General features: G+C 36.9%; 5 protein-coding genes across 5 annotated transcripts; 2 read left to right on the top strand and 3 right to left on the bottom strand.

The window, feature by feature from the left end:
- Positions 2,010 to 3,641, top strand: LOC18785939 (LOB domain-containing protein 15). Its single transcript, XM_007218386.2, has 3 exons — positions 2,010 to 2,458; positions 2,649 to 2,904; positions 3,115 to 3,641. Exons 1-3 carry the CDS (start codon positions 2,445 to 2,447, stop codon positions 3,514 to 3,516), a joined length of 672 nt encoding a protein of 223 aa, XP_007218448.2. The 5' UTR covers positions 2,010 to 2,444; the 3' UTR covers positions 3,517 to 3,641.
- On the bottom strand, positions 7,638 to 9,469 carry LOC18785759 (peroxidase P7). The gene is made up of 4 exons (XM_007219328.2): positions 8,922 to 9,469; positions 8,621 to 8,812; positions 8,380 to 8,545; positions 7,638 to 8,233 (listed from the first exon to the last, which is right to left on the bottom strand). The coding sequence occupies exons 1-4, from the start codon at positions 9,150 to 9,152 to the stop codon at positions 7,833 to 7,835; spliced, it is 990 nt and encodes a 329-aa protein (XP_007219390.2). The 5' UTR covers positions 9,153 to 9,469; the 3' UTR covers positions 7,638 to 7,832.
- On the bottom strand, positions 9,568 to 11,465 carry LOC18787098 (peroxidase P7). The gene is made up of 4 exons (XM_007219148.2): positions 11,182 to 11,465; positions 10,730 to 10,921; positions 10,467 to 10,632; positions 9,568 to 10,149 (listed from the first exon to the last, which is right to left on the bottom strand). The coding sequence occupies exons 1-4, from the start codon at positions 11,389 to 11,391 to the stop codon at positions 9,758 to 9,760; spliced, it is 960 nt and encodes a 319-aa protein (XP_007219210.2). The 5' UTR covers positions 11,392 to 11,465; the 3' UTR covers positions 9,568 to 9,757.
- LOC18785262 (protein NRT1/ PTR FAMILY 5.1) lies at positions 13,333 to 16,802 on the bottom strand. The gene is made up of 4 exons (XM_007220496.2): positions 16,389 to 16,802; positions 16,068 to 16,285; positions 15,075 to 15,631; positions 13,333 to 14,463 (listed from the first exon to the last, which is right to left on the bottom strand). Exons 1-4 carry the CDS (start codon positions 16,492 to 16,494, stop codon positions 13,575 to 13,577), a joined length of 1,770 nt encoding a protein of 589 aa, XP_007220558.1. The 5' UTR covers positions 16,495 to 16,802; the 3' UTR covers positions 13,333 to 13,574.
- On the top strand, positions 23,264 to 25,069 carry LOC18786174 (peroxidase 4). The gene is made up of 4 exons (XM_007218637.2): positions 23,264 to 23,612; positions 23,721 to 23,912; positions 24,002 to 24,167; positions 24,283 to 25,069. Exons 1-4 carry the CDS (start codon positions 23,358 to 23,360, stop codon positions 24,669 to 24,671), a joined length of 1,002 nt encoding a protein of 333 aa, XP_007218699.2. The 5' UTR covers positions 23,264 to 23,357; the 3' UTR covers positions 24,672 to 25,069.

Raw genomic sequence — 27,302 nt, 5'->3', positions numbered from 1 at the left:
TGAAACTGGAGGAAGTGGGTAATTAAGTTCTGGGTTTTGGTGCAGAGAGATAAGAGTGAAAGAGTGAAAGGGTGAGAAAGTAGGTTGGGGATGAGAGAACATCGGGGCGACTTGTCAGCCATAAAATACGGGTCAAACAAGAGCAAGATGGTGCCATATTCCTTACAATCTAAGCAATATATGTATATAAATGTACATATAAAATAATTAGGGATTTAATCGCCCTATTAATTCCTTTGTCTTCAAATTTATTCTTCTCTTCCTTTTCCCTCCCTTTCACCACCCACTTTTGACATAACCCTCCTCAAAATCACAACTCAGAATTACGCCTTAATTGGCTTAGTAATTAGGTCATTTGGAAACTTAGCTTATGTGTTTGATTTGAAGTAGATTGCACCACTGTTGTAGTTACATGCAGTTTTCGTATAATTAGGGATATATCAGATAGTCAGTCGATCGAGAACCTAATTTCTATAGTGTCAAGCATGCGTGTGCCATGTTGTTATGGCACGCATCTCGAAATTAAGGCATTGGGTTTCTTCTTAAGTTAATCATTAATTAATTAAATTATCAGACATCTGATTAACAAAAAAAGTACATTAAATCATTGAAGCTGTTGACAGCACTGGTTCAAATTATGGGAAATGCAGGATTTGGATGGTTGAAATAAACAGCTACCTAGGTTAGATGAATCGCAATCTTCCCATATATATATATATATATATATATATATATGAAAATGTAGGTAAGCTGTCCAGAAAATATGTATCTGTCTCTGTAAATATCCGTCGGCAAAATAACTTATCTATTGAAGGGTGCCTAGTCTTTTTCTATGGACATCATCACTGATCTGATGTGTTGAGTAATTTTACAGAGCAGTGAGCTGCTTGTTGAAGTGGGAGGTGTACACTTCTGCTAACAGTTGCCAAACCAAACGCCGATGACTTGTTGCCATGCCCATGATATCTACAACCCATCTTTAGGAATTATTAGCGGAGTTTGAGATGATGACTGAAGAAAGAACAATTAATCACAAGCAACTTGGTTTGTCCCATCAATCAAGATTGGATTGTCTCATTTTCTTTTGTTGTTGTTGTTGTTGTTGTTGTTGTTGTGTGTGCGTGTGTGGGCGTTTTCTTTTTGCTTGCAAGTATGGCTGACTAAATTAGACAAGGAATATATTATAATTAACTTTTATTCGAATGAGAATATAGATGACTGGCCAGCTAGTTTCATCATTGTTGGTTTGAATTCGCTATAATCCATATGCGTACAACAGTGGTAAAAGAGGGAAAATATTCATCCATGTTTGACAAATTATACTTCTGACTAAAATCATATGGGTCTCAAATTGGTCTTAGCCCTTCAAGCACAAATTGCGGTTTTCATACGGTGATGATGCTGATATAAAATTTCGTTTTCGGAGCTGGATCCCAGATATGGGCAAGGTGGGTTCTTGGATTTGACAAGAAACTAACATGCTTATTACAAGTTAATTATAAATGATCACTTTTTCATTTATTTTTTCAACAATGATTAATGCTTACTTCTAGTGTGTCATATTTATGAGACGTTGTTTTATTCAAAAAAAGAGGATGAGAATCAAATTCTTATCGTAGTTGTGAAATACTCTATTACTGAGCAAGTGACCACCAACAAAAAAATTTATCTTAGCATTCTTCTTAATAGTTTATCTTAGATTATTAGGAAAAGTACATTGGTATAATGATCTGTATTCAAATGTCAAAGAGAAAAAAAAAAAAAAAAAAGGAGAGGAAAAAGAAAGTTAGGCCTGTCCTGAGAATTAATGAAGCAAAAGCCACATGCAGTCTATGAAATCAAATGGTTGATTCAAAAGTCAAAACACATTTAAGGACTCACACGTGAGCGAGAGAGAGAGAGAGAGAGAGAGAGAGAGAGAGAGAGAGAGAGAGAGAGAGAGAGAGAGAGAGCAAGCAGTCAGAGAGCTGGCATATATATGCTTCTCTCTCTCTCTCCCGCTCCCAATCTCTCTTCTCTCTCCATTGATGCCTTTTTAAAAAAAAAATCATAGACTCAGCAGATGAGAGTGCTCTGCTGTTTGATCTCTGAAGAACCATAATTCCTGAGATCCTCGTACATCAACCAAAGAGATCGATCCAATCCAACCAAACCCATCATTTCATCACCAACAAACAAAAGCATCATCACCAGCTTCTCTGCTTCCCCTCTTACAATTTCAGTCTCAGTAGTTGTACTCTCTAACACTCCAACCCCTTTTGTCTCTTAATTTCTTTTATAAACAATATCACCAGTGGACCACTTTTCTAGTGTACCTTGCCTTTGAAGTACCCTCATTATTAATTTGTATTTCTACCCTCTTACTGTACTTCCTTCCTTTCCTTCAAACCCTCTCTCTTTCTCCTTTGGCAGCACCCTATCCTCTCCCCAGAGAGCATGCCTGAATGTCCAGAGAAAGGTAACCTCTCTCTCTCTCGCTCTCTCTTTTGTTTTTGTTCTCTCTCCTAAAATTGCATCATCAATAGGAACCTTAATTAATTAAATTTACTTTTCAATCTAATTAATTACAACCTTTTTTATGTCTTATTTATAAGTGGGCCATGGCAATTTTGCTTATGCATTTTCTCTGCTTCTCTACTTAATTGTAGGGAGATATCTGATGAGATAGGCAAGAAGATTAAGAGAGAAACTGATGCTTCTTCTCATCATCGAATGGGAAGAAGACACATGTTGGGCCCTCCAGGAACCCTAAACACCATCACCCCTTGTGCTGCCTGTAAGCTCCTCAGACGAAGGTGTGCTCAGGAATGCCCCTTTTCTCCTTACTTCTCTCCCCACGAACCCCAAAAGTTCGCCTCCGTCCACAAGGTCTTTGGTGCCAGCAACGTCTCCAAGATGCTCATGGTAAGTAACTTATCATAAACCCTAATTGTTCAAATCGTCATTATGCATTGATCATTTACATTCAATTTTGGGGAAAGAATATTTGGTGCCGATACAAACACTGCAGTGTAGATACTTTGCTGCCGTTCAAGTTTATTTATTCTTAATTACATTAATTGTTTCTGATTTTTGTTTGTTTGCTTGTGTGTTTGATGTAATTAATTAATTCAGGAAGTGCCGGAGAGTCAACGAGCAGATGCTGCAAATAGTCTTGTTTATGAAGCAAATGTGAGGCTAAGAGATCCAGTTTATGGATGCATGGGTGCGATTTCAGCTTTGCAACAACAGGTTCAATCTTTACAAGCTGAGCTCAATGCAGTTAGGGGTGAAATACTTAAATACAAATATAGGGAAGCGAATCTCCTTCCTTCTAATTCTCATCATATGGCTTTGTTCTCTACTTCGGGGGCTGTTTCGATTGCTTCCCTGCCGCAGACCCCACAGCCGCCTCCCCCGCCACCTCCGCCTCCACCTCTACCTCCTACCTCCTCCTCTTCTTCTATGTACACTAATCAACCAAGCACCGCGGACTATAGCACCCTTTCAAGTGAAAATGTTTCCTTCTTTGGTTAAAATAATCTTAATTATTATTAGACTCATGAAATCAAGAGAGATCGATCCCATTTAATTTTCTTATTATGATGATTCTTCAAGTGGAATAAAATGATGATAAAGAGAGAATTATATAATTTATATTATATATATTGGCTGCTTGGGGTTTTTTTAGTTTCTTAGTTACTGTCTTAATCCAATTTAGGTCCCTATTTTGTCTCTAGATATTGTTGGTTGTTATGTTCCTTTCTTCATGCCACATATTAACTTTAATTTCCACCACTTTTCTTCTCCTTCCTCCTAGTTATAGTTATTGAACGGCCACCATATATAGCCACCAAAACTAAACAGGTTATCATTTCTTCTTCCGCCACTTCTGAATTCGACAAAAGAACAAATTTTTACTGAAACCCTAATACCAGCTTACAATATTAGGGGGAAAAATATATATATATATATATATATATATAAATATCTGCGGCTGAGAGCTCTGTGGTGGTGATGTTAGGTTTGGTTGGGATTGGGCTTAATCATGGTGTCATTTTCGCGTGCTGTGATCTAGTTTGTCTATAGACTACATATAGACAATTGCACATGTTAGTCTCTGCCAATATAGGATCATGAATTATTCTTAATTTGGAGAAATTAATATATTGAAGTTGGGGGAGGAGACAAAGGCTTGTGAAATGTTGTGATCTTCATCGGCATTTAGTATTTGTGTTCTACGGAGGCCTGTATGTTGTATTAATGTGGGATAACCCTTGTAATGATATCGATTATTCTACTTTATCTCTAATCTGTGCACAATAAATACTTTGCAGAGTGATTCTGGATCAATTAAGGTTACTTCCTTAGTAGGACTAATATTTTAAGGGACAAGTTGGTAACCCTGACCCAGCATATGATATAAGAATCTAAATAATATTATTAGATAACTAAGTTTATTAATTTTAGAATCTAAGCATCCAACTCAAAACGAATTGGTAGTGAGCGGAGAGGTCCAAATTGGTTTATTAAACCATTAAGGCAAGTCTTCTATTTCCGACATGGGATTATACTCTCAACACAAAAACAGTGGCTATGGGTAGCTAGAAAATAATTCAATGGTTCTTCGTTATACATAAATTACGTCCTATATGTTAAGTTAGTAGATTTAGTCGAATTCGGCCTGTCTATACGAAATGTTACAAAGTTTTGGGGATAACTTGATTGTGAAATTGGGATAAAGGGCAGTTTTGTAAAATGAAATAATGATCAGTATAATCAGACAATGCACATACATATATGTTGCTATTTAGTGAAGTTACAGCATATATATTTTGTGAAGTAGATGTATCTGTATTTGTTGGATGGTCAATGGTCCTGCCAGCTGCTAGATTAGTTTCTCAAAGCAGTTTGGTTTTCTTGGCGTGTGGATTTCAACCCAAGTGGAATTCGGGAAAGAAGGAACCTCATGAATTACATAACCAAGAAAACCAAATGGAGAATTTCGATCCTTGTTTACTACCTTTCAATTATATATATATATATATATAGCTCTACTGAATTTCGTCAGCCTCATTCAAGTCTCTATAACCAAGATGTGATGGAATTTGGTCTTATGTCATGGGTTGCTTAAAATAGTGGCATCTTATCTTGTCTTCGTACAACCCCCTTTGATTTCTATATTGAAAACTGTTCAAAGAAATGCGATCATCTACATGCCCTTCTTTATACAGCAAGATGGTGTGTGTATACAGCTTTGAAACCAAAGGGAGATTAATTAATAATTTGATATATGGAACTAAAGCTCCAATGGATCAGAAGGTTAGCACATATAATTAGGGTTGTTTGAGTTTATTTTTGTTTTGAGTTTCTTGAATCTATCAATATGCATGTGTGTATAGAGGTTTCCCAAGGTCTAGTATGCATGTACTGATGAATATGCATGCATATATATTCTTGCCTGCTTAGATCTCACTCGACACCCTTTTAAACATTTTGAGGCATCATTAACTGATAATTGATTGATATGCTTGATTAATTGCGTACATTCTAACATAAGCCTCCATTTGGTTAATTTTTTAAACAACTAATTAAACGGAATTTTGCTACCTAATTTCTTCCCCTAAAGGAAATAGGCAAATGAGGAAATATTGGTGTTCAAGATAACCTATGTTGTTGCGCGGCAAATTTATATTGCAGGCTTGAGTACGTGTGGTTATGGTTTTTGAATCGGGGATTTTAGTCATTTTTGGGTTGTGCTTGATTCATTCCAGATTAATTCAACATGTTGTTGCGTTTGATCACGAGATAAGAACCTGGATATGCTTCGTTTGAAGAGATATTTATAAGAGTCGGTGCAATTTTAATCTTAATACAAATCTAGGTAGAGCTAGCTCTCCTAATGAAGATAAATTCACCTTTTTGGAACTTGCAAGTGGTTTGATTTAGACTAGCAAGCTCAGTTAGAGACCATATCTGAAGTCACTAATCGGGTCTTAAAGTCAGAGTTATTGACCCTACGAAGAATTAGAAGATGATTATGGCTTATGTTAACAAATATAAACAAGTTCCTGATCAAAACATAAATTCAGAAATCATATATATTTGACCAATGTTTCTCTCTCTAGCACATGTATGCTCTCAAATCTCGAGGATGAAACTAAACCAAATGCTAGCTAGCTGTAGCCAATGCCATGCACGAATATTTCGTACAAATATGTTTAAATTATAGTGATAGGAAGAAAGAAAGATCACAAACTTAAGAACCCTAGTGGTAAATTAATTAGGGCCTGGAACAGACAACTTGTACACTGAATTTTAAACAAGAGTGCACACATGACGACTCTGGGAAGTTGAGGAATATATATGATTTTTTTGACTGCCATGGCATTTATGTGGGTTGACAACTTTAGCTTATATAATCATAAGGATGTCAACAATAAGAATAGATTAACATATATAATAGCTTTCATGTGATGCAGAACTAAATTCTTCCCGAGATTGTTTAACCATTTTATTTTTCTTGAATTGTTTAATTTAAGAGAGGGTGATTTGAACTTTGAGTACAATAGGATAGAAAACACTGTTCTAGCTAATTGGTCTAACCCACCATATGTGTGTAATTGTTTAACCAAAACCACATTAAAGTTTTCTCAATTGAGCATTATTATTATTATTAAGTTTTTTTTTTACACAAGAGAGAATGTGAGATCGAATTCAGAAAATTATTAAGGGTCCGTTTGGTATTCTACTCAAAAATTATGATTTTTTTTAATTTTTAAAAATATGAATTTTAAAATACTGATTTTAAGATCTAAAAATTTGTTTGGCATTGCACTCCAAACTATTTTTAAGATCTTAAAAGAACTGAAATTAAAATCAGAAAATCAGAAACCCTAATTCCCATATTGAAAATAAGAAATGGCAAAGGAGAGAGGGAGGAGAGATAGAGACGAGGGAGAGGGAGGAGAGAGAGAATCTCACTTGTTTATTTTCAATAGTGGGGGTGTTTTTGAGTTTTAAAAATTGAGTCTACCAAATAGATTTTTTGAGATTTGGACTTAAAATATGTTTTTGAGTTTATAAAATTAGATCCAAATAGGACACCAAATGGGTCCTAAATCACTGACTTCTAAACAAATTAATTAACACTATGGTGTTGTTTTTATTTATACTATTTTATTTTTATAGAGAGAACCTCGTTCACTTAACAAATCACATAATAGAGCGTCCTTAATAAGATCAGGGGACACCTCAAATCAAATAAAGTTGTCTGCATTATACAAATCGAATCGAGAAAGTCAGTATTCAACTCCATTTACTTTCCTATAAGTAAATTGAAAAAGAGAACCAGGAATCTTTTTCTTGACATGCTTTACATATTCAACAATGGTAACAACGTTTATAATGGTAATGTTGTTAATGGTAATGTTTATGCCTTTGTAGCAGATTCGTATGTTGGCTAGAAATTGCTTAATTAGCAAAATTGGTGAATTCAAGTGCTGTCGTCAATGAATTCCCCATACAATTATGGATTGTATTTGTGAATGCAAAGTCAACTCAACTAGAATGTTGACCACCGAAACGATTAATTAATAAATTCGAGCAGTAATCACGTGTTAACAAGTTAATCATTGATGGATTTTATTGTTAGCACAATCTATTAGGACAGGCCTCGATCGAGCTAGGCCCAAATCTAGTATCCTAAATGGCAAGGCCCAAAAGAAACTCTTTAGACACCCTGAAGGCACCCAACTAAGGCACCCAACTAAGACAAATACACATCCCTGATTTCAAACAAGAACAAAACTCTGATATATGACACCTTCTAAGAGAAACCATGAAATAATTAATTAAATTATTGGATTCATCCTCCTGCAATTCAACCTGATCTCGCCAGCTGGACCAATGAGGGGGTTGACGCTTCCCATCTTGATCATGGCAGACGCAAAGTCGTTAAAGAAGGCTTCTTGGTCTTTACTGTAGGTGCGCACTATGGGATCAGTTTTGCCTCCACTGAAGAGCTGCTGATCAGAGTGGAGGAGCCCTTTATTCTGGACAAGGTTTTTGTAGTAGCTGTTGTCAAACACTATTGGGGTTTGAGCATCAATTGGAGCCAAGTTGGCGTCACCCGAGCCTTGTGATCTTGGGCATTTTAATCTCCTTTTCTGGGCAAGCTCTTTGTTCATGTTGCTCTCATTGTATATGCGCTCTCTGAAGGAGTGACATTGTGCTTCTCCAGGTGTATGAGCTCCTGGCAGGTAAATATTAATTTTACCAACAAAAAAAAACCGCATATTAAAATGGATTAGTAGACATAAGACAAAATGTTAATTTATTACGACATTCGACTAAGAGTCCCAGTATTGATAACTTAAAAACGTAACATGCTAGTAATACCTACTAAAGCAACCAAGTCTCTCCTTTTAAGCGCAATACCACGGAATCTAAGGACGAGCTCCTTTAAATTGGCTTTCGGAAGGGGTAAGCTGACATTAGTAACGATCGCGTTCGTAGCCCTAGCGTCTCTCCTTCCCAATTGAACACCCCAACTTGGTCCTCCAAGCTGCATCATTAGGTGTGAATTATGAAGTTGATTATGGAATTAATCAAGTAGTAAGCAAGTGATTAATTAACTAACAATTGAAACAGAGTCTCTGGCAACAATGGCAATAATATCAGCACATGAGACGACGCCAGGGCACTTTTTCTCCACCGCAGACTTGATTTCATCAATCACTTCATACCCCCTCGTAGAATTCTTATTGGGAGGTATATTTTTCTCTCCAATGAAGTTTGGTGCATTATCCAGCAGCAACGACGCATCACATCCCTGCACACCCATAATATTTCTAAGACCACCCAAATTAACAAAAAAACCATGTCACAAATGACAAATTTCTAAGTTGCATGCATAAAGATGAAGGAGAAGGTGAATTTACGTTAACAAAACAGTCATGGTAGAAGAGGCGGAGGAGAGAGGCTCCCATTCGAGCCTCCTTTTTAATGGCGGATTCAACTATGGGTTTCACAGTGGGGAAGAGTTTTGGACAAGAAGTGGCATAAAAACTTGGTGACATTTCATCGATGGCCTTGGCTTCCATGTGCACAATTAGGAGAGCCAAGGTCAAGAAAATGGCTGTTGAGGCATAAGAGGAAGCCATTGATCTCATTTGTTTGTTTTGGTTAATTAGAGAGGCTTTTGGAAACACAGCAAAAAGTCTATGTTGATTAAAATTTTAAATTCAAAGGAAAAAAAAGAAGGTAAATTCAGGTTAGCTAGGGTAGCCACTTATAGACTTAGAAGAATCGACTAACTCAAACTCAAATCCTACAACTTAGCAGATGAAAGTTCCTACAAAACAGAACAGTAACTCCATCAGTCCACAAACAAGTGTACCCAAGTTTTGCACACATGTTGGCTTTGAACATAACAAACCTTCCCCAGCTAGAGTTTGACTCGGATATATTATATATCCGATGCAAAGTTTGATTAATTAATTCAAATCTTAATTAGTAGACCCATTAATTCAATTCCCCTGTTTAATTCAAATCTTAATTAGTAGACTATCGGTTGTACTAAAAAAACAATAATAGTATAGATTTATCCATTTAATATATCTCAACAGAATGAACAGAACATAACACATTACGTTACGACTTTCAAACAAAATTCTAAATCCTTCAAGGCCATTAAACCCAAAACATAGACTCAAACAAAATCTAAGCCAATCAATTTATTATAAGCACCACAGTGAGAAAACAAAGGGGCGCTAGCTTAATTGGGCTTCCTGCAATTCTTCCTAATCTCCCCATTGGATCCAGTGAGAGGTTTGATATCTCCCATCTTGATGATGGCGCTCACAAAGTCAGAACTGAAGGTGTTGTAGCTGTTGCTGTAGGTGCGCACTATGGAATCAGTGGACCCACCATTGAACAACTGCTGATCAGAGTGGAGGAGGCCTTTGTTCTGGATGAGGTTCTTGAAGTAGTTGTTGTCAAAGGCAGTAGGGGTTTGAAGATCAAGTGGGGCCAAGTTGTTGTCCCCTGAGCCAGCGGCTCTTGGGCAGTTTGATCGCCTTGTTTGGGCGAAGGAGCTATCCAAATTGGTCTCATTGTATATGCGGGGCCTGAATTGTATGCACCTTGATTGCCCAATTGTATGCGATCCTGACAAATTTTACAAGCCCAAATAAAATAGTTAGAACTCGTAACACTTGATTAAAGAAAGACAAAGTTATTTTTGGTCTTCGTAATTTTAATTCTGTTAATTTTTTCTCTTCACTTTTTTATTCTGTCATGAAATTGGACGTATCCTTGAATTGTAAAGATATAATACTGTATGGGTCAAATTGACATAATTAAAAGCATAAGACAAAAATGGAAACTTTGACAAACTATCGAGGCGAAAAGTGATTTTTAACCTTAAAATAATTAATTGGTGTCCATAAACAAGTCTAGGGTGTGCATCAGAAAAATATAATCACCAGATAAAGCAACCAAGTCCCTGGTGGAAAGGCCAAGAGCATTGAATCTAGAGATCAGCTGGTTTAGGTTCGAGGTTGGAGGGGGGATGCCGTTATTAGCAGCGGCCTGGCTTGCAGTTCTTGCGTCTCTTCTTCCCACTTTCACGTTCCAACTTGGTCCTCCAAGCTACATTAATTCACATATCAAAAACAAAAACGTAATTAATTAAGTTAACTAATTGGACCGTGAATTATTGAGTAGGTAATAAATTAGTTTAACTTACGATGGCAACAGAGTCTCTGGAAGCAATGGCCAATATATCAGCGCATGACACCACACCGGGGCACACGTTCTCCACTGCCGACTTTATGTTGTCGACCACGTCAAATCCCCGTGCAGAATTCCGATTGGGAACTGCATTTTTCTCTCCAGTGAAGCTCGACGTGTCGTCGAGGAGCAAGGAGCCATCGCATCCCTGGAAATGGGCAATTTATTAAGACATTAAACCCAATGAAGAGAGAAATTAGTTAACCTAGACAACGACATCTTAGAGTACGTGTAGAAACCAATTTGTCAAACTTGTATTTTCAAAGACATCATATATGTAATGCATGCAGGTACTTTATAACGCAGACAATTTTGTTGACCTTTTGGCTCATGATGTCATGTTTGATACATAAATATAATACAAATTTGAAACCTAGGTATGTAACAAATTTTTTTTTTTGAGCATACATTAACGAAACAGTCGTGGAAGTGGAGGCGGAGAAGGGAGGCCCCAATTCGGGCCTCCTTTCGTATAGCGGATTGCACTGTGGATCTCACAGTGGAGAAGACCCTCGGGCAAGAGCTAGAGTAGAAATTTGTTGAAAGTTGAGCATTTGAAGTGGCCGTTTGCAGAAGGAGAGCCAAGGTCAAAATGGCCATGAAAGAAGAGGAAGCCATTGATGCTAGCTCAATATAATGTATAGTGTGTATATGGTGGATAACTTAAACCAGAGCTTGTGTTGAAAACGAGGCCAAAGATGGTGCTACTTATATAGCGCTTCTTCTCAAGGTGGGGGGTCTTCTCAAGGTGACTTGGGCCGACAGGTTACCTAACACGTAGAAATCTCTGTGCATGGCTTTGATTATTCTAAGTTCATAATTAAAGTAGCAAATGATAACACCAAAGCAAATGATTTATAGAAAATATACAAGACCAATTAGCAAGAAACGCGTTTCTTTTAGCATATGTGGGCGGCCATCGGCGAGTCAGCCAGTTCACACACTTGAGTTGACATATGTATATAATGCATGCACGCCAAAAGCTTGCTAGGAAATTATGTGTTTTCCAATTATAAAGTATAAACACCTTTCACGTACCCCAGAAAAAGAAGAAAAAAGGTTTTTGTTCTTTTTTTTTTTGCGATCAAATAAAAGAAATATCTTGACTATTTTGATGTTTTGATTTCTCAAAATTAACTTTTGTATACTGCTTACCTTCTTTTATAGAAGAAGATACTTTTCATCTGTGCAAAATCACGGTTTGACACATCATGGTGGAACCAAAAAAAATCTATCAAAAGAGGTCAACCTCAAATGACAAGATTAACACACAAAATAAAAATAAAAATAAAAATCATCTACTAATAAAATCATTTGTATTAATTTATGTACCATTCCAAAATATTTACAACAGAGTATAGGTTGTCGATCTTCAATTTCAATTATCGCTTGTGAGATTTTTTTCGAGGCAAGTTCATGTCCTGCTTTTAGTTTTAGGTAATTAGGTTAATAATTATTACGTTATTACAAATAAAGAAGTAATTAAAAAGGTAAGTAGCATTTGCGATACAAAAGTTTTCATCTTCTGTAAGTTAACATTCTACTTTTGTAGTTTTTTCAAAAGATAAGATGGTGAGAAGGGTCAAATTTCAAAAATACTGTATAAAAAAATCAAATGCAAACATGTAAAAAGATAAAATATGCTGAACATGAGAAGGGTCACTCGACCACTGCAAGCCTTCATTAGCTCCGTCTCCAGACACATGTATAAAAATAATTCATAAAAAATACAGAAAAATAAAATTTGTACACACATATTATATTACCATTGGCAGAAATATAGGAGTTCTTACTTATATGGAAGGAAGGAGGAAAGTATTTACCTTAGCGTTTTTATATTTTTTAAGTCCCACCCCCTCTCAATGAGTCGTAATGGTATTAGTCAAAAGTTAGAATAGAATACTACTTGTGGCTAGTATGTATTAGTATTTGACATTCAACTCTCGCTGTTCTAAAGAGTCAGAATCAGAATAAATATATGGGCCCGATTACATCTTTTGGCAGGTAAGCTACTTGAGAAATTTTGAGCAAAAGCATAATGGATGGATGATCTTTTCCTGTGTTTCTACTTTCGACTTTGTACGCGACAGAAACAGTTGGTAGCTGCTATAGATTGCAACATGGTAACTAATTAATTAATTAGTGTTTGACTAATTTACACGCATGAGCCTTTCTAATACCCCATTTTGATGCTTCATCATCTCTAAAATTACTCGGTACCCGCCCAATTATTTTTGTATAAATTATGTTGGTAAGTCTCTATTTCCCCCTTTTTTTTATTATTTATTATCATCAATAATCAGATCTCTTGTATTAAATATGTTTTTCTCACCTAAACTAGGCTGTCGATCATGTTTTTCTCCAAGGATTTACAACATGTCGGAGACTAAGCTCTGCATGGAGGAACTCCACTGGTGGCTAAGTAGTTATTTAACTACTTTATTTCTACCGACCACTGAAAAATAAATGTTTTATCTGTTAATTAATCACACTAACATATTAGGTTACCTAATTAATTACTCTTGCGATCCTTGACTTCTTCTGCAATTGTACTTTCAATTCGTACAAATGGCGTATCGTAATTTGAAGTACGATCATACATAGCTTACATAGCTTACAAAGACTTTGGTGTGTGATTTTCTTCTAGCTAAAAGTGTAAATCAAAGATACACATAATCAAAACTTGTGATATAAATTAACTTAGATTGAAAGTAAAACATGCATATTGTCAAACTAAAAAAGTGAACAGTCATGATCCATATTACAAAGTAGTCAATAGACACCAAACTTTCTAAATTACTTTAGACTTGTAGTCCAAGTGGAGAAGTTGCAATTGCTTTGCCCTCCACCAGATCAACACAACCCTCCTTCACTTCCACAGATTCCCTTTTGTAGACATATTTGCAAGAAGCCCACAAAAATGCCCCTAAGTTTATAGCAGATATGACCAAAAGAAACCCATAGTAATAATCCAAGTGACAGTCATTCAAGTTGTTACCGATCCAACTTTTACCTCCATTCCTCCCTGTAATTTTATCCACCATTGTCACAAGAAAGCTGTTCAAAAAGTTACCAACCCCAATCCCACTTGTGAAAAAAGTTGTCCCAAGACTCTGCATCTCCTCTGGAGACTGATCATAGAAAAACTCAAGCAACCCAATTGCATTGAACACATCAGCTATCCCAAGGAGCACATATTGGGGCAGCAACCAAAAAATGCTCATGGGCACAATTTCTTTGGGCCCATTAAGATGGTGCACTCTGATCACACGCATTCTCCTAACTTCCACAGCGTAAGCAATTGCAATGGCTATAACTTGGACCACAAATCCAATCCCAAGTCTTTGGAGAAGTGTGATTCCTCTAGGGTTTTTGGTTCTGGCACGTACCAACGGCACAAAATAACGGTCGTACATAGGCACAGAGAGAAGCATTGAGAGGGTCACGAAGCTCCCTAGGGAGGCTGCGGGTATGTGGAATTGTTGGCCTAGGCTTCGGTCTAGGGTGGTGCCTTGCTTGACAAACAAAGTGTTGATTTGTGCCCAAATGGTGCTAGGAATTAGAGTGACAAGCCATATCATGACCATTCCAATAACTAGCTTTGTTCCTTCAACTTGTGTCACTGTGCATGGAGGCCTCATTGAGGCATCCATGTTGTTGCCATCTTTTATCGCAGCCTTGTCCAAGAACCTATTCAAATAAGAGGCAAATAAGAATTCGCATCATTGATGACAACATAACATATCATATCAGATTGTTTGATAAAAAGAAAATTGAAATGATAACCAGCGGAGTAGTGGAGTTTGTGTTTCATGTTTATTTTGTCTGGATTTGAGACAATCAATGGTGGGTACCCAGTGCATGATACCATCCCATTGTGACACCTACTCTTCCAGAAACAACTTGGCTGAGAGCGATTGTGACCATTCAAGGAAGATTGTGAGAAAGGAGCAAAGGGAGTGGTGTGAATAGTGCACATGGGAACAATTTATTAGAAGGAATGGCTGGAAAAAGTCATAGAAGCCCACCACTGCCTTAGCGTAGTAGATTTCCTAGTTATATGCACATGAAATTATAATGGGAGGTCCCCGCCCCACCATTTGCTCTGCCACCAAGGCCAGAGCTTTAAATTTTAAAGGGGCAAAGGACCATAGAATCCATAAAGGACTGATCTCATTGACCATGCCAGATGGAAAATTCCATGCCAGATGGAAAAAGAAGGGTATCTTTTTCCCCAAACTATTAGTATAACTTTATAATTTTTAATATAAAGCAGAAAATTAAGTTAAATTATAGCTTACCTGAAAATTGGAGTGTGGTACATCTGGCGTTTCCCACTATTAATGTAATGCTGTGGCTCAAACTCATGGAGCTCAGATGGGTTGCTAGGGAGCTGAGCCTTTCTATTTTTATAGGCAGCAATGGGGATTTGACACAAGTCCCTTGCAGGGCTTTTGGTCTTGCTAACTTTGTGCCTATACATTGGGGTTCCAAAGTAGAAGATGAACAAGGACAGTATAAGACCAACTGTGGGGATGCCATACCCTAACCCCCAACCCAAGTTTTCTTGGATGTAAACAAGGCCTAGGGTTGCAACTAAAGCACCCAAGAAAGAGCTGAACATCCACCAGTTGAAAAATGATGCCTTGAGCTTCTTCTCTTGAGGGTCGAAATCATCAAACTGGTCTGCCCCAAAGGTGGAGATGTTGGGTTTTGTCCCCCCAGACCCAATTGCTATGATGTAGAGAGAAATGTAGAAGAACGCAATCTGTGAAGAGGAGGCCTTGTTGCAAATGCCATTGCTGCAGCTTGGCTTGAAGCTTTTCAGTGAAACAGCCATGGTCAGAAGCATCATTCCCTGTATTGATTGAAATGCTTCTGTTCATTAATTCTGATTCTTGCTTGTAAATTAAGAAAATTAACAGAAGTGGACAAATTGGAAGAAATGGGGACAAAAGCTGAGTCCTTTCAATTCAATTTGACAAGTTGGTTTTGTCTTTGTTTAAGCAATTGATCAGTATAGGGACCCCGGTTGGTGTTTTTATTGATGAATAAAAATAATTTCATGTCTTTATCTAACAGTTGAAGTTCATTTTCCATCGACGTTGGAACATTAATAAAACAGAATATTATCTTCATATATAATAAAATGCTTAGGCCTAATGCAAATCATTAGCCTTTTAGAAAATGAGAGTATATATATAACTCGCACAGTTTCAAGTGTAACTCAAATTAGCTATGCATGCATTAATTAATTAATGAAATAAAGATTATTAATTTTGATATGAATTTACCATGACGTAAATGAGGGATGAGATGGTGAAAGTCCAGAAACGACCCAAGTAAGAGTCGGCTATGTAAGCCCCCAGAACTGGTGTCAACCATACTGAACCGGACCAGTTATTGACATTTCTAACAGAGGAAACTGTGTCTTCATGAAGCTGAGTGGTCAAGTAATTCACCAAATTTGAAGCTATTCCATAGAAGGCCATCCTCTCAAATGCTTCGTACCCTGAAAAGTTAAATTAAATTACAACTTCAACTTTACAAATTAATTAACAAGTGATCGTGTATATGCATATAGAAAGCATGTCAAAATTTGTGATATTACGTACCAACAAGAAAAGCACAAGCTTTCCATTTGCCAGTCTTGGAGGCAAGCACAGGGCGGCCCCGGAGATCTACGGTGCCGTCCAGGGTGTAGGAAGCTTTGGCTTCCATGGATCAATCGCACAGTTTGATGAGAAATATAAGAAAGAAGCTGAAATTAGTAACTAAGGAGAGGGGACGATACTACTGACAGTGAAGAAGGTGGAAATAGGAAGCTTATATTTATAGGTATAAAACGGTGCGGAATGTGATGTGTATATATGGGGCGGGGGGGTTTGGGGCTCTGCTTACTTGGATAAGACGTCCCTGGTGTATTGTGACCACGCCATGCCAAATCATCGAGGCCAAGTGGGAGGCTTTTGGGGTGATGGTTAGCTTAGAACATGGAACTCTAGAATTCACTAGGAAGATATGAGGAAACTTCAAGGTTTATTTGATAAACTGGAATACCAAAACATAACTCTAGCCACGAATAAAGTATGTTTAACAAAGAAATTAAAATAAAAAAATAACAAAGTTTCCAAAAACTTTAAAAAATTTAAGAAATAAACGAATTATATGGAAAATACTATATTTCATTGGGTGTCCCATAGTAGTACTGTTCATGAGTTTATACATGATGACTGGAAGTTTTCCATTTTTTCTTTTCTTTTTTTGTTCGATCAGTTTTTGTTGGGTTAAGTGATCAAAGTATTTGATTTAGTTAAGTTCAATTCGAATTAAAGCCTTCTATTAATCACAAGATTAAAGCCTCTTAGTATTTGATTTGTTTTTCATAGGGTTATAAAGGAGGATGGTGAGAGTACACCTTAGATTAAAGTGATGAGCAAAAATGCTCTATTTACTTCTAGTAATTGAAATATATAATTTCCGTGTTGAAGAATTATGTATAAATGGACCATGGAAATCAATATGGCATTTTTTTCCCAAAATGGGAAACACGTTGTACTCATCAAGAAAAAGCATGCCTTATCCACCTTAGTCTATGTCTAATCTTCGATTGGATCATTTCTTTTTTAGATATATCCTTAATCTTCTTCTCTTGATATTTCGGATGTGGTCCTGAGGTATATGATGAATATTAATCATGATTTTTACCTAATTACGCCACAAAAAAACCACAATGACGTAGTTAGACCGGCTGGCTAGGCCGGTTCCGCCAAGAGGATGAAAAATAAGAACCCCACCTACCGCACTATATACCCACTACTTTAGGGGAGGTTTTGAACACAATCATGTAAGGTGGCTGCCTAATATAAAAAGGGGGGGAAAAAAAACCTGCTTGATTACTCAATTCAAAATTAAAAAGAGAAAACTAAATAAAGATCCAATTATTTTTTAAACTTATAGCTTAAATCAATTAACCTAATTGAATCCATTAAGAAATTGAAAAAGACATGGTAGAAAAACTTGATTACGTAAAGTTAATTGATACTTTTGAATTTAAAAATACAAGATAAGTGATATTTAAGTGATGTTTTAATGCATTTTACAAAATTATTGTGTAAATTACATATTGATTGTTTCTTTTATGTTACAATTGTGAATTTGATTTCATATAATATATTTTGAACTTACCCAAAAAAAAAAAAGTCACATGAATATACATATATAGTAGAAGGCCCAATTTAGGATGTTCATCTAGGACCTCCAAAACGTAAGACTGCCGCTGCACTACTTAACATCACTAAGTAACCTTTAACCCTAATTTGTTGTCAACGGAGTCTAGCCCAGTGGAAAAGTCCTTGAATTGCAGACTGAGGTCTCGAGTTCAAACCCCCATGACTTGGTTTTGTGTGTGTGAGAAACCCCCCTCCCAGTAATTAGACTATCGCTTGTATTTAAAAAAAAAAATATCAACTACAGTAAACCCCCGAAACTATGGAGGTCATTACAAACTCATCCCAACCTTTAAAGACATGTTTGACCAGTACCCTAACTGTACAGAACCTTTCAAAATACACTATCCGTTAGTGAATCTGTCAATTTTTCCGTTAAATGTTTACGTGTCAAATATATGTCATATTTTTATTTTTATGTGGACACCACATGGGCTAAAAAACTAATAAAAAATTCTTAATTTCTTAAATTATTTAAAAACCTTAAAATCAAATATATAAAACAATAAAACAATATAAAATTTTAAAACAAAAACAAACAAACCCACCCACCCCTCTCTCTCTCCTTCTCCCTCAGCCCCACACCATTCCCCTTCATCCCAGCCCAGAACCCAACCTCCAAACACCCACCACCATCCCATACTACACTCCAACGCCGACCACTACCTAATGACCCCATCGCACCTCAGATTTTTAATCCAACGCTGACATATATTTGACACGTAAGCATTTAAAGGAAAAACTGACAGATTCACTACGGAGGGTGTATTTTGAAAGGTTTCGTAAAGTTGGGGTACTGGTCAAATGGGTCTTTAAAGATTGGAATGAGTTTGTAATGACCTCCATATATAGTTTGGGGAGTTTATTGTAGTCGATAAATAAAAAAAATAAAAAAAAGATGATAGTAAATTTGTTTTTCTTCCACTCTTTTTTGAATAATACACAAAAATCTCCTCTCTCTCTCTCTCTCTCTCCAAAAAGGAGATAGAGCTCATTGCCTCATTTCCCAATTATACTTGGTTACCATTTTTTTTCCAAGGGAGGCCTCCCTAAGGTAAGGTAATATAAGTATTTCTCACTTTAATGTCAGATATGATGTATTTACACTCATGTACTGACATATGATCAGAAGATAATATTTTGCTCTTATCCAAACGATATTAGAAAATAAGAAAATTGAATCCACTTGAAATATAATGCCCTTAAAGATAATTTCATTCAGCTAATGTTGGACCTAAATTCCTCAACTAAACACAAAAGAATCTATTCTCAACTCTCTACCCTCTTTTATATTATCACAACAACCATCAATTTTCTTAATTATGTCCGCCCCCTACCAGATCCTATTCGAAATTGTTGCATGTGTGAACCTTGGGATAATTAAGCTGGACGGTACGTGGACCTACCTGTACATTATAATTGATTCCACTATCAAGATTCCAGCTTCGTCAAAGTGTATATATATATACCATTCAATCAATTCATTTCACATTGAATGCATTTCTTTTCATTGTACAATTGTTGCTTTAACGAATGGCTCGAACACTTCAATTTCTGGACTCCTAGATAACAAGGAAACATACGTACACATCCTTTTCCTCGTGATGTGAATTCTTGCAAATATGTTATGAAATACTAGAAAAATATATAAGCTTAGCTGAGTGGCCATGACTTGATAAGTTCATGGTTTCTAAGTTACACTTTTTGATGTTTTTTGGGATCTTGACGACAAGAAATGAGAGAGAGAATATTCTTGCACCGCCTTTGAGGTCAATGCACGTACTATATACATCCATGGATATATACTTAACACAGCCTTATGAGCATTACAATTTACCTGTCCAAGTAACACCCAAGTGAAGGTTTTAATTGAACCGTCCAACACCCCCCCCCTACCCCCACAAGAGTTTGTTTTATTTTGTATCGATCCCACACTTTATTGCATGCTTCATCATTCAGACAGCACCATATCTGTCATGGTCCATGTTACCATGTACTACTTGATTCTATGTGTTACCTATATGTGAGGTTATGGTTCGTGATATAGCAATAGTCACCCACTCGATTGTAGGTAGTTATCAACTATTGATTATTCACGTATTATGCTCAATCTTTAACGTTATTTATATGACTCCTAAGATTATGTATAAAATTGAAAATTGTTAACCATAGGAAGAGGAACACTATTAATGATCTCCCACCATGTATATGTCATGACCCTTATCTTTGAAATGAAAGATATTGTCTGGCTAGCTAGTCTGTGAAATTGACTTTCAAAGAATCATATTAATTAATATCCTAGCAGAGGCAACAGACCATCGCTTTAATCTATATATATTTTCCTTTCAACTCCAAATGATCATATACGATTGCTTTTCCTTCACTCTTCTTTAAAATGTCATCGGGACCCATCAATTATCATGATTTATGGGCAGGAAAATTTTGACAAGATTCCAAGAATAGCATTTTAAGTTTGCAATGTGAACTGGAGGATTGGAAATTGGCATAATGCTAAGTTTAATTGGTTGTTGCATGGCATTGAGGGTAAACAGCAATAGCAACAGCAACAGCAACAGTAACCTATAGGCTATAGGCTATAGCTAGCTAGTCAAACCTAGTCACAACCCAAGATGCCATTAGCTCTATAAGCTAATCATGTACTTGGATGCCCTCTTATTGACGTTGTGGCCAGAAACAAGAACAGTACTAAGCTTTTAACATCCCTTAACCCCACCATTTTAACGTGTTCACTGCAACGAAAATAGTCATCAATGATGAAAACATTTCCGACATCCCAAATTGCCTCGCAAAAGGTCTACATAGCCCTTGGAATGACTCAAATTTTCAGAGGGCATTCGCAGCAGACATGATTTCATGTAAGTTTGAAACCATATGGTTGTTTTCGATGAAAATTTTCATGTTGTTGATGAGCCTAGCTAGCGCTCTTAGCTACTCATGTCTGGTCTGGCTGATATACATATACTGTAATTGTACTCGTAACTATAGCCAAATTGAAATTCGAACTTGATGGTTAAGTTGGCAAAACCAGGTTCCCTACTTGGGGGGGAAAGGCCTATAAATATCACATTAGCAACAAACATAACATAGATAGTATGAAAGATGAGTTGAAGTGGTGGGTAGCTATGAGTTTTTTTATTTTCGAAATTATTTAATTTCTTTTGTTGAAGTGTCAATTTATGGGTGACAATGATGAGTTGCCAAGTTGCGGTGCATGCAACATAGCAACTTGCAAAGAGTAGTCACAATAATAGGGCAACCCAATTGAAGAAAACTATTGAAACTGATCAAACATCGCTGTTCCCACTCCAACGAGGACAATCAACTTCTTTGGAATTGGGTTCCCTACAGCAACAGCTGCATGTCCAGCCATTTTTGGGATCCACATCATGCATTATTCATGCAATTCAAAAACACAGAGACAGAAACTTCTGTGAACTTCAACTCAACATAACCACAGGATTTAAATTTAATTCAATAACCCGAAATAGGAAATGCATTTAAATGTAATAATAATAATAGTGGGAAAATGGTACTTATTCGATGACTTGCACACATGGAGTCTCATGAATTTGGAATCTTTATTTCGTACCCAATCGTCTAGGAAAATGGTGAAGTAGCTAGCTAGAGTCTAGACTATAGGAACCAGAAAATGAGTACCAAAAAAAAAAAGGGTCAAAGCAGGAATGATATAGGTCAACTTTGAGCATAGATACATGAGTGGTGCAGCACCATAAAAGTGCAAGAACCAGTCATTACACGCCAATCACACAACACAACGGATGAAAAACAAACGAAACAAGAAAGAAAAGCTCTCGAGTTTAGTGACCACTGAAGCCAAAATGATTCTAGGCTCTTTTTAACTTTCAATTCTGGCAAACAAAGAAAAGAAAAAAAAAGACCTTAAATGAGACTATGAATACGGCCATCCTCTGCGACTTTTCTACTTTTGGCAATTGGCATATGGGTTTTTTTGTACAGGCTAGGACCAAAAGAACAACTGGGCCTAGGTATGCCATTAAGCCAAGCTCGTGAATGAGCTATGAGTTACATCTCACTTCTCTTATGGTGGCAAACGAAAGGTCCAAAGAAATAAATCAGAATTGGGCCAAGTTGGCATGCTTCAACTTGTGCAAGTTGGGCTGGGTACTTGAACCGTGGAGAGAAAACTATTATTTGCTCTTTTGTAACGGTCTAGCAGTAAAATTGTCAACGCGGTATAATTCAATGGAGAGAGTTTTGATTTGCAGATAAGTTGTTTCAGGTTTGAACCCTCATAGCACATTAATAGTTTGTGTGTGAGAAACCATCCTCTCCCAATACCGCTTGTATTTAAAAAAAAAAAAAAAAAGTCTAGCAGTAAATCTAGGAAGAGTGATGATCCCAAATTTTTAGAACACTTACATTTGTTGATGCCAAATAATTGGATCAACGGTTAAGATTGAATTGAGTTCCAAAAGTTACAAAGATGAGGAGTTAACCCTTTTATTTATAAGCATGAGCTTGGGCCCTAAAATTTAGTCACTCCAAAACCAAGAATGATTAGAATTAGAATAAACTCATATAAAGCATGGGCAAAAGATGCTGCAACTTGGTGGGGCATGAAAATGGACATCTTTTTTTAACACTGGTTAAAGAACGATTGGTTGAAGGCAACTAATTTATCTAGTACGTACGTAGTGACAAACTTGGTACTGGCCTGCAAAAAAGAAAAACTCTATTTCTAATGCAAGCCCCTAGAACCCGAGGTACATTTCAATCTGCAAGGGGTCCCTTCCCTTGAGCAAAACGACATATATAATTAGACTAACGTGGAAAGTAAGTACAATAATAAAGCAAATAGGTTAAGAAACAAGTTGGAAAATGCTTCTTTACATATAATTTTTATAGATAAAGTATGAATAATCTTCCTTCGCGATAAATTATTATGTTATCAAATTATGAAATTGGACCACACCACACATTCAGAAATGAGTCAAACTAATGCGTCGTTCGATGTGTTATTAAAAGTTTATGTGTTTAGACAAAATAGTGATGAATTGATAGCAATGTTTTAGGTGTGATCGGAAATAAAAGCTAGATATCCCAAAGCTAGGACAAGAAAAGGAAAATGTGTAAAAGTAAAAGTGAATCTTGGATCTGGACACGCAATGATCTGATAATTGTTTCTTGACAATGAAAGTGGCGAAACCAAATGTCTGAATTCTGATCGATTTAGCTTTTACCTCTAGTCCCATTGTAACCAATAATTGAATGCCTTTTTCCACTAGATTGTATGCCTTTACAAACTCTGTTTCTGACTTGTGTGATTCTTAGGCATGCAATGTCTTTTATATAATGTCTCTTCTAAGACTAGCCTACTGCAAGAGAGAAGTGTTTAACATGGCTTCAAATTACAGCTTGCTGCTGCTTTTCTTGGTCTTTGCTGGTACATTTCTTGAAACCAAAGGCAAGCTCACTCCAAAATTCTACTCATCTAAATGCCCAAAAGCACTGTCCATTGTGCAAGAAGAAGTTGTAGCAGCCATAAAAAACGAAACACGCATCGGAGCTTCCTTGCTCCGCCTTCATTTCCATGATTGCTTTGTAAATGTGAGTCACCACTAATGTTAATATATATATATATAGCTACACTTGCATTCTGCTCATTCTGCCTTTCTTAACAAAAGGGTTTGGCTTAATGTCTTTGACAAATTTCAGGGCTGCGATGCGTCGGTGCTGTTGGACGATACATCAAGCTTTGTAGGTGAGAAAACCGCAGCTCCTAATAACAACTCCATCAGAGGATTTGAAGTTGTTGATCACATCAAAGCCAAGCTTGAGAAGGCATGCCCCGGAGTGGTGTCATGTGCTGATCTTCTAGCTCTGGCTGCACGCGACTCTGTAGTTTATGTAAGAAAACGATCTTAATTTCTTCCTCCAAAACCTCGAATTTCCATGTAACGTGGTCATTATCTTCTTCATTGGCATTTGATTCACAGTTAGGAGGCCCTTCATGGAAAGTTCGCTTGGGAAGAAGAGATTCTACAACTGCTAGCAGAAGTGCTGCCAACACCTCCATCCCTCCACCAACTTCCAATATAAGCAGTCTCATTTCAAACTTTGCTGCACAAAATCTCTCCTTAAGAGACTTGGTCGCTCTTTCAGGTTAGAAAAATTCAATCTTTCGACATAAATCATAGCTGAAAAGGAATGCCAAATATTAAGACAAACAGAACAAGGGTTTGCTCAGGCTCACTTGAGTTGTTTATGGCATTGGCAGGTTCACACACCATTGGCCTGGCAAGATGCACATCATTCCGGTCACGCATCTACAATGAGTCCACCATCGACGCCGCCTTTGCCAATTCATTGCAGGGCAGTTGTCCGAGAAGCGGAAATGATGACAACCTTGCAAATCTTGACCACCAGACCCCAACACATTTTGATAACTTGTATTACAAGAATTTGCTCAAAGTAAAGGGTCTTCTTCATTCAGACCAGGAGCTCTTCAATGGAACTTCTTCTGCAGATAAACTGGTTAAAATATATGCAAACAACACCTTTGCATTCTTCGAGCACTTTGCCAAGGCCATGATCAATATGGGAAACATCGAGCCTCTCACAGGAAGCCAGGGCGAGATAAGAACCAATTGCAGAAAAGTCAATTAAAAGTTTATAGTGATCATATATAACATAAAAGCATTTTACTATGTAATTATTGTTTAGCAAAATATGGATAATGCAGACATGCCATAATCCAGATTGAATTGGGATTGAGGACTGTTGTAGAATAGATGACGGAAGCCATCGAAGACGAGCTTGAGGGACGCTCACAAGGGTAAATCAAGCAAAATGCATATTTGAGCTTCGAGCTCATATTTGGGTCTGTCACTAGGCGTCATGAGTCAAAGGCTTTGCAGTGATCTAAGGGCTTTTTAATAGACCAAAACAACTTTTTTGTTTTTGAGGTAGTTTTTGGGAATTTTTGTATTTTTTTTAAAAATTCCTTTTTGAATTCCTGGGTTTTTAATATTTATTTCAACTTTAGTTTGTTTGGATGAAGTAATCTCAGTTTTTATAGAAATTTTAAAATGATAGAATTTTAAAACTCCGTTATTTAAAGTTCCTGAATTCAAAATTATGTTGTTTGGATGTCATGCATCTAGAATTTAAAAAATGATAGGAATTACATGTGCCTTGGATATCACGGTCACAAGAACCACCTTATTACGGTGATCCAAATCCTAAAAAATGACAATTTGTTCCCCAAAATAATTCTTTAGGGATTTTCCATTTTGTTTGGTAGCAAATGCCTTTTGATTCAAGGCAAATACGTTCATCAGTTCCATCAAAGAATGTGGTTGAAAGGTGATGTGCGACGTGGGTCAGTGCGGTGGCCGCATGCTTCTTTAGTTCAACATTGCTACAGCGGGGTATGAGACGACGGCCTGGTAGATTTGCTTAAGGGTTTTCCTTTCTTTCCTCAACCTGGCTCTGGTGCCAAGAAGAAGAATACTATTCGGCTAATACCGTTGTGTATGATCATCTCATAATGAGGAATGAGTAATGCTACTCTTATCACTTTATGTGACAGATGAGGTGGATAGTCATATTAATTAAAATTAATTTAATATTTTCTTTTCTTTTATGATTTATTGACACTTTTTAATTAATGTGGTTGTACACATCATATGCCACATAAGGTGGTATGATAATGTGGTAAGAGTAGCATTATTTATGAGGAATATATACACATTTTTTAGAGAAATGTTTATTTGTATATATATATATTATTTTTTTTTTGGAAAATGTTTATTTGTGTGTGTATATATATATATTAGAAATATTTGTATAATATTTATTTGTTACTTGTTACTTATTAGAGGTTGCTTTAGCAATTTCACAATCAAAAATTCATTTAATGTTTTATTTTCCGAGGTCCAATCCTAATCAAAATAATATATCTGAATAGGGCATTGGTTTTATTGGTGTTTTAATACGAGGCCCAATTGAAAGCCCATCTCTCGTTCTGTTTTTCCCATCAACCGAAGCCCAGGCCCAAGTCTAACATGAGTCGTCTCCAGTCCTCCCTGCGACCTCTCATCTTCTTCAATCCTCATCTCGCCACCCCAAAAATCTGAGCCACCATCATCATCTTGTCCCTGACCTTGGAGATTACAAAATAGCGTTTTTTTTCTGGGTCAGAATCGCCCAGACCGCCCAGACCGCCTAGGCGGCCGCCTAGCGCCTAGTCGCCGCCTAGGCCGATTTTTCGAACACTGCCTGATCATCAGAAACCTCCGCAGAAAATATTATATTCTTATAGCTTCCTGATGCTAATTCCTTGCCTAAACCCCTTGAAAAACTTCCTCATAGTAAATCATGCCCGCCCACCCGAAAGCCATTGTTCATGAATAATTTCTGCATTCATTTCCTTGCACGAGTCTAGGGAAGAACACATGTGGTGCATTTATTTCTTGACAGAGAAAAGCAATTAAAACACATGAAATAAGCAAACTGACGTTGATCCCAATCTATTTCATTCAGTTTCTGCCAGTTGCCAACCAGGCAGGCAATTCTCTCAAGAAAAAAAAACATGCGTCCATGACACAACCAGATACAGGGAGCAATAACTTGCCAATGTCATCAGAGGGAGGCCCTACAACAACATACTAAAATGATGAATTCCCTACCCTACATAAAATATTATTCCAAACTGGATGCTTATTATATTACACCCAAGGGAAAAAAGTGAGAACCCGAAATGAGATAGCAGCATTTTTAAAAGAAAATCCTATATACGAAGGCATATCCGCTTCAGATTTCGACTTTGCAAGCCCAAAGGTTATGGAAGACACTATCCCTGAGATTGTCGGTAAAAAGGGTTCTGGTAGCAGCTACAAAAAAGTGCGACCTCTGAAGGATGAGGAGGAGACGGGCAGTGTATGAGTAGTGTATGTTGAAAGATCACCGGTGAAAATTTTCTTGGGAGGTTTTGCCTTGTGTGGAGATGATGTCTGTTTGTCCGTACTGATATCATGTTGGAATTTTGATGCTCCAGCCGCACTTGTGTTCTTTGTATTTCTATTTGTTCACTTCACTAACGAAGACGATTTGAGGAGAGCCGCAATGTTATTGACATAGATTGAACTTGGGTCGATTTCGGAAAAATGATACTTGTAGAGAGTTGCATTGGTTGAATTTCAATCGTATTTTTTGTTTTCTATGGTAATTGGTTTTAGGCATATTTCATTTCACAAACCTTTTGAGTAGGGGAGAGGTGGCAAGGCAACAATATAT

The sequence above is a fragment of the Prunus persica genome, chromosome G2, assembly GCF_000346465.2.
Source record: "Prunus persica cultivar Lovell chromosome G2, Prunus_persica_NCBIv2, whole genome shotgun sequence".
NCBI classification, from domain to species: domain Eukaryota; kingdom Viridiplantae; phylum Streptophyta; class Magnoliopsida; order Rosales; family Rosaceae; genus Prunus; species Prunus persica.
Note: the sequence above shows the minus strand (reverse complement) of the source record. Positions and strands in the feature narration are given on the sequence as shown.

Bases quoted from the DNA above. Each gene is read 5' to 3' on its own strand.
- LOC18785939 (XM_007218386.2), top strand. The intron at 2,905-3,114 runs GTAAGTAACTTA...TAATTAATTCAG, and splicing joins ACGTCTCCAAGATGCTCATG to GAAGTGCCGGAGAGTCAACG.
- LOC18785759 (XM_007219328.2), bottom strand. From the start codon at position 9,152: ATGAGATCAATGGCTTCCTCTTATGCCTCAACAGCCATTTTCTTGACC. The intron at 8,813-8,921 runs GTAAATTCACCT...ATGGGTGTGCAG, and splicing joins ACCATGACTGTTTTGTTAAC to GGATGTGATGCGTCGTTGCT. The intron at 8,546-8,620 runs GTTAGTTAATTA...CTAATGATGCAG, and splicing joins CCAGAGACTCTGTTTCAATT to CTTGGAGGACCAAGTTGGGG.
- LOC18787098 (XM_007219148.2), bottom strand. From the start codon at position 11,391: ATGGCTTCCTCTTCTTTCATGGCCATTTTGACCTTGGCTCTCCTTCTG. The intron at 10,922-11,181 runs GTATGCTCAAAA...GCCCATTTCCAG, and splicing joins TCCACGACTGTTTCGTTAAT to GGATGCGATGGCTCCTTGCT. The intron at 10,633-10,729 runs GTAAGTTAAACT...GAATTAATGTAG, and splicing joins CCAGAGACTCTGTTGCCATC to CTTGGAGGACCAAGTTGGAA.
- LOC18785262 (XM_007220496.2), bottom strand. From the start codon at position 16,494: ATGGAAGCCAAAGCTTCCTACACCCTGGACGGCACCGTAGATCTCCGG. The intron at 15,632-16,067 runs GTAAATTCATAT...CAATCAATACAG, and splicing joins CATCCCTCATTTACGTCATG to GGAATGATGCTTCTGACCAT. The intron at 14,464-15,074 runs GTAAGCTATAAT...TTATTTGAATAG, and splicing joins TACCACACTCCAATTTTCAG to GTTCTTGGACAAGGCTGCGA.
- LOC18786174 (XM_007218637.2), top strand. From the start codon at position 23,358: ATGTCTCTTCTAAGACTAGCCTACTGCAAGAGAGAAGTGTTTAACATG. The intron at 23,613-23,720 runs GTGAGTCACCAC...GACAAATTTCAG, and splicing joins TCCATGATTGCTTTGTAAAT to GGCTGCGATGCGTCGGTGCT. The intron at 24,168-24,282 runs GTTAGAAAAATT...TGGCATTGGCAG, and splicing joins AGACTTGGTCGCTCTTTCAG to GTTCACACACCATTGGCCTG.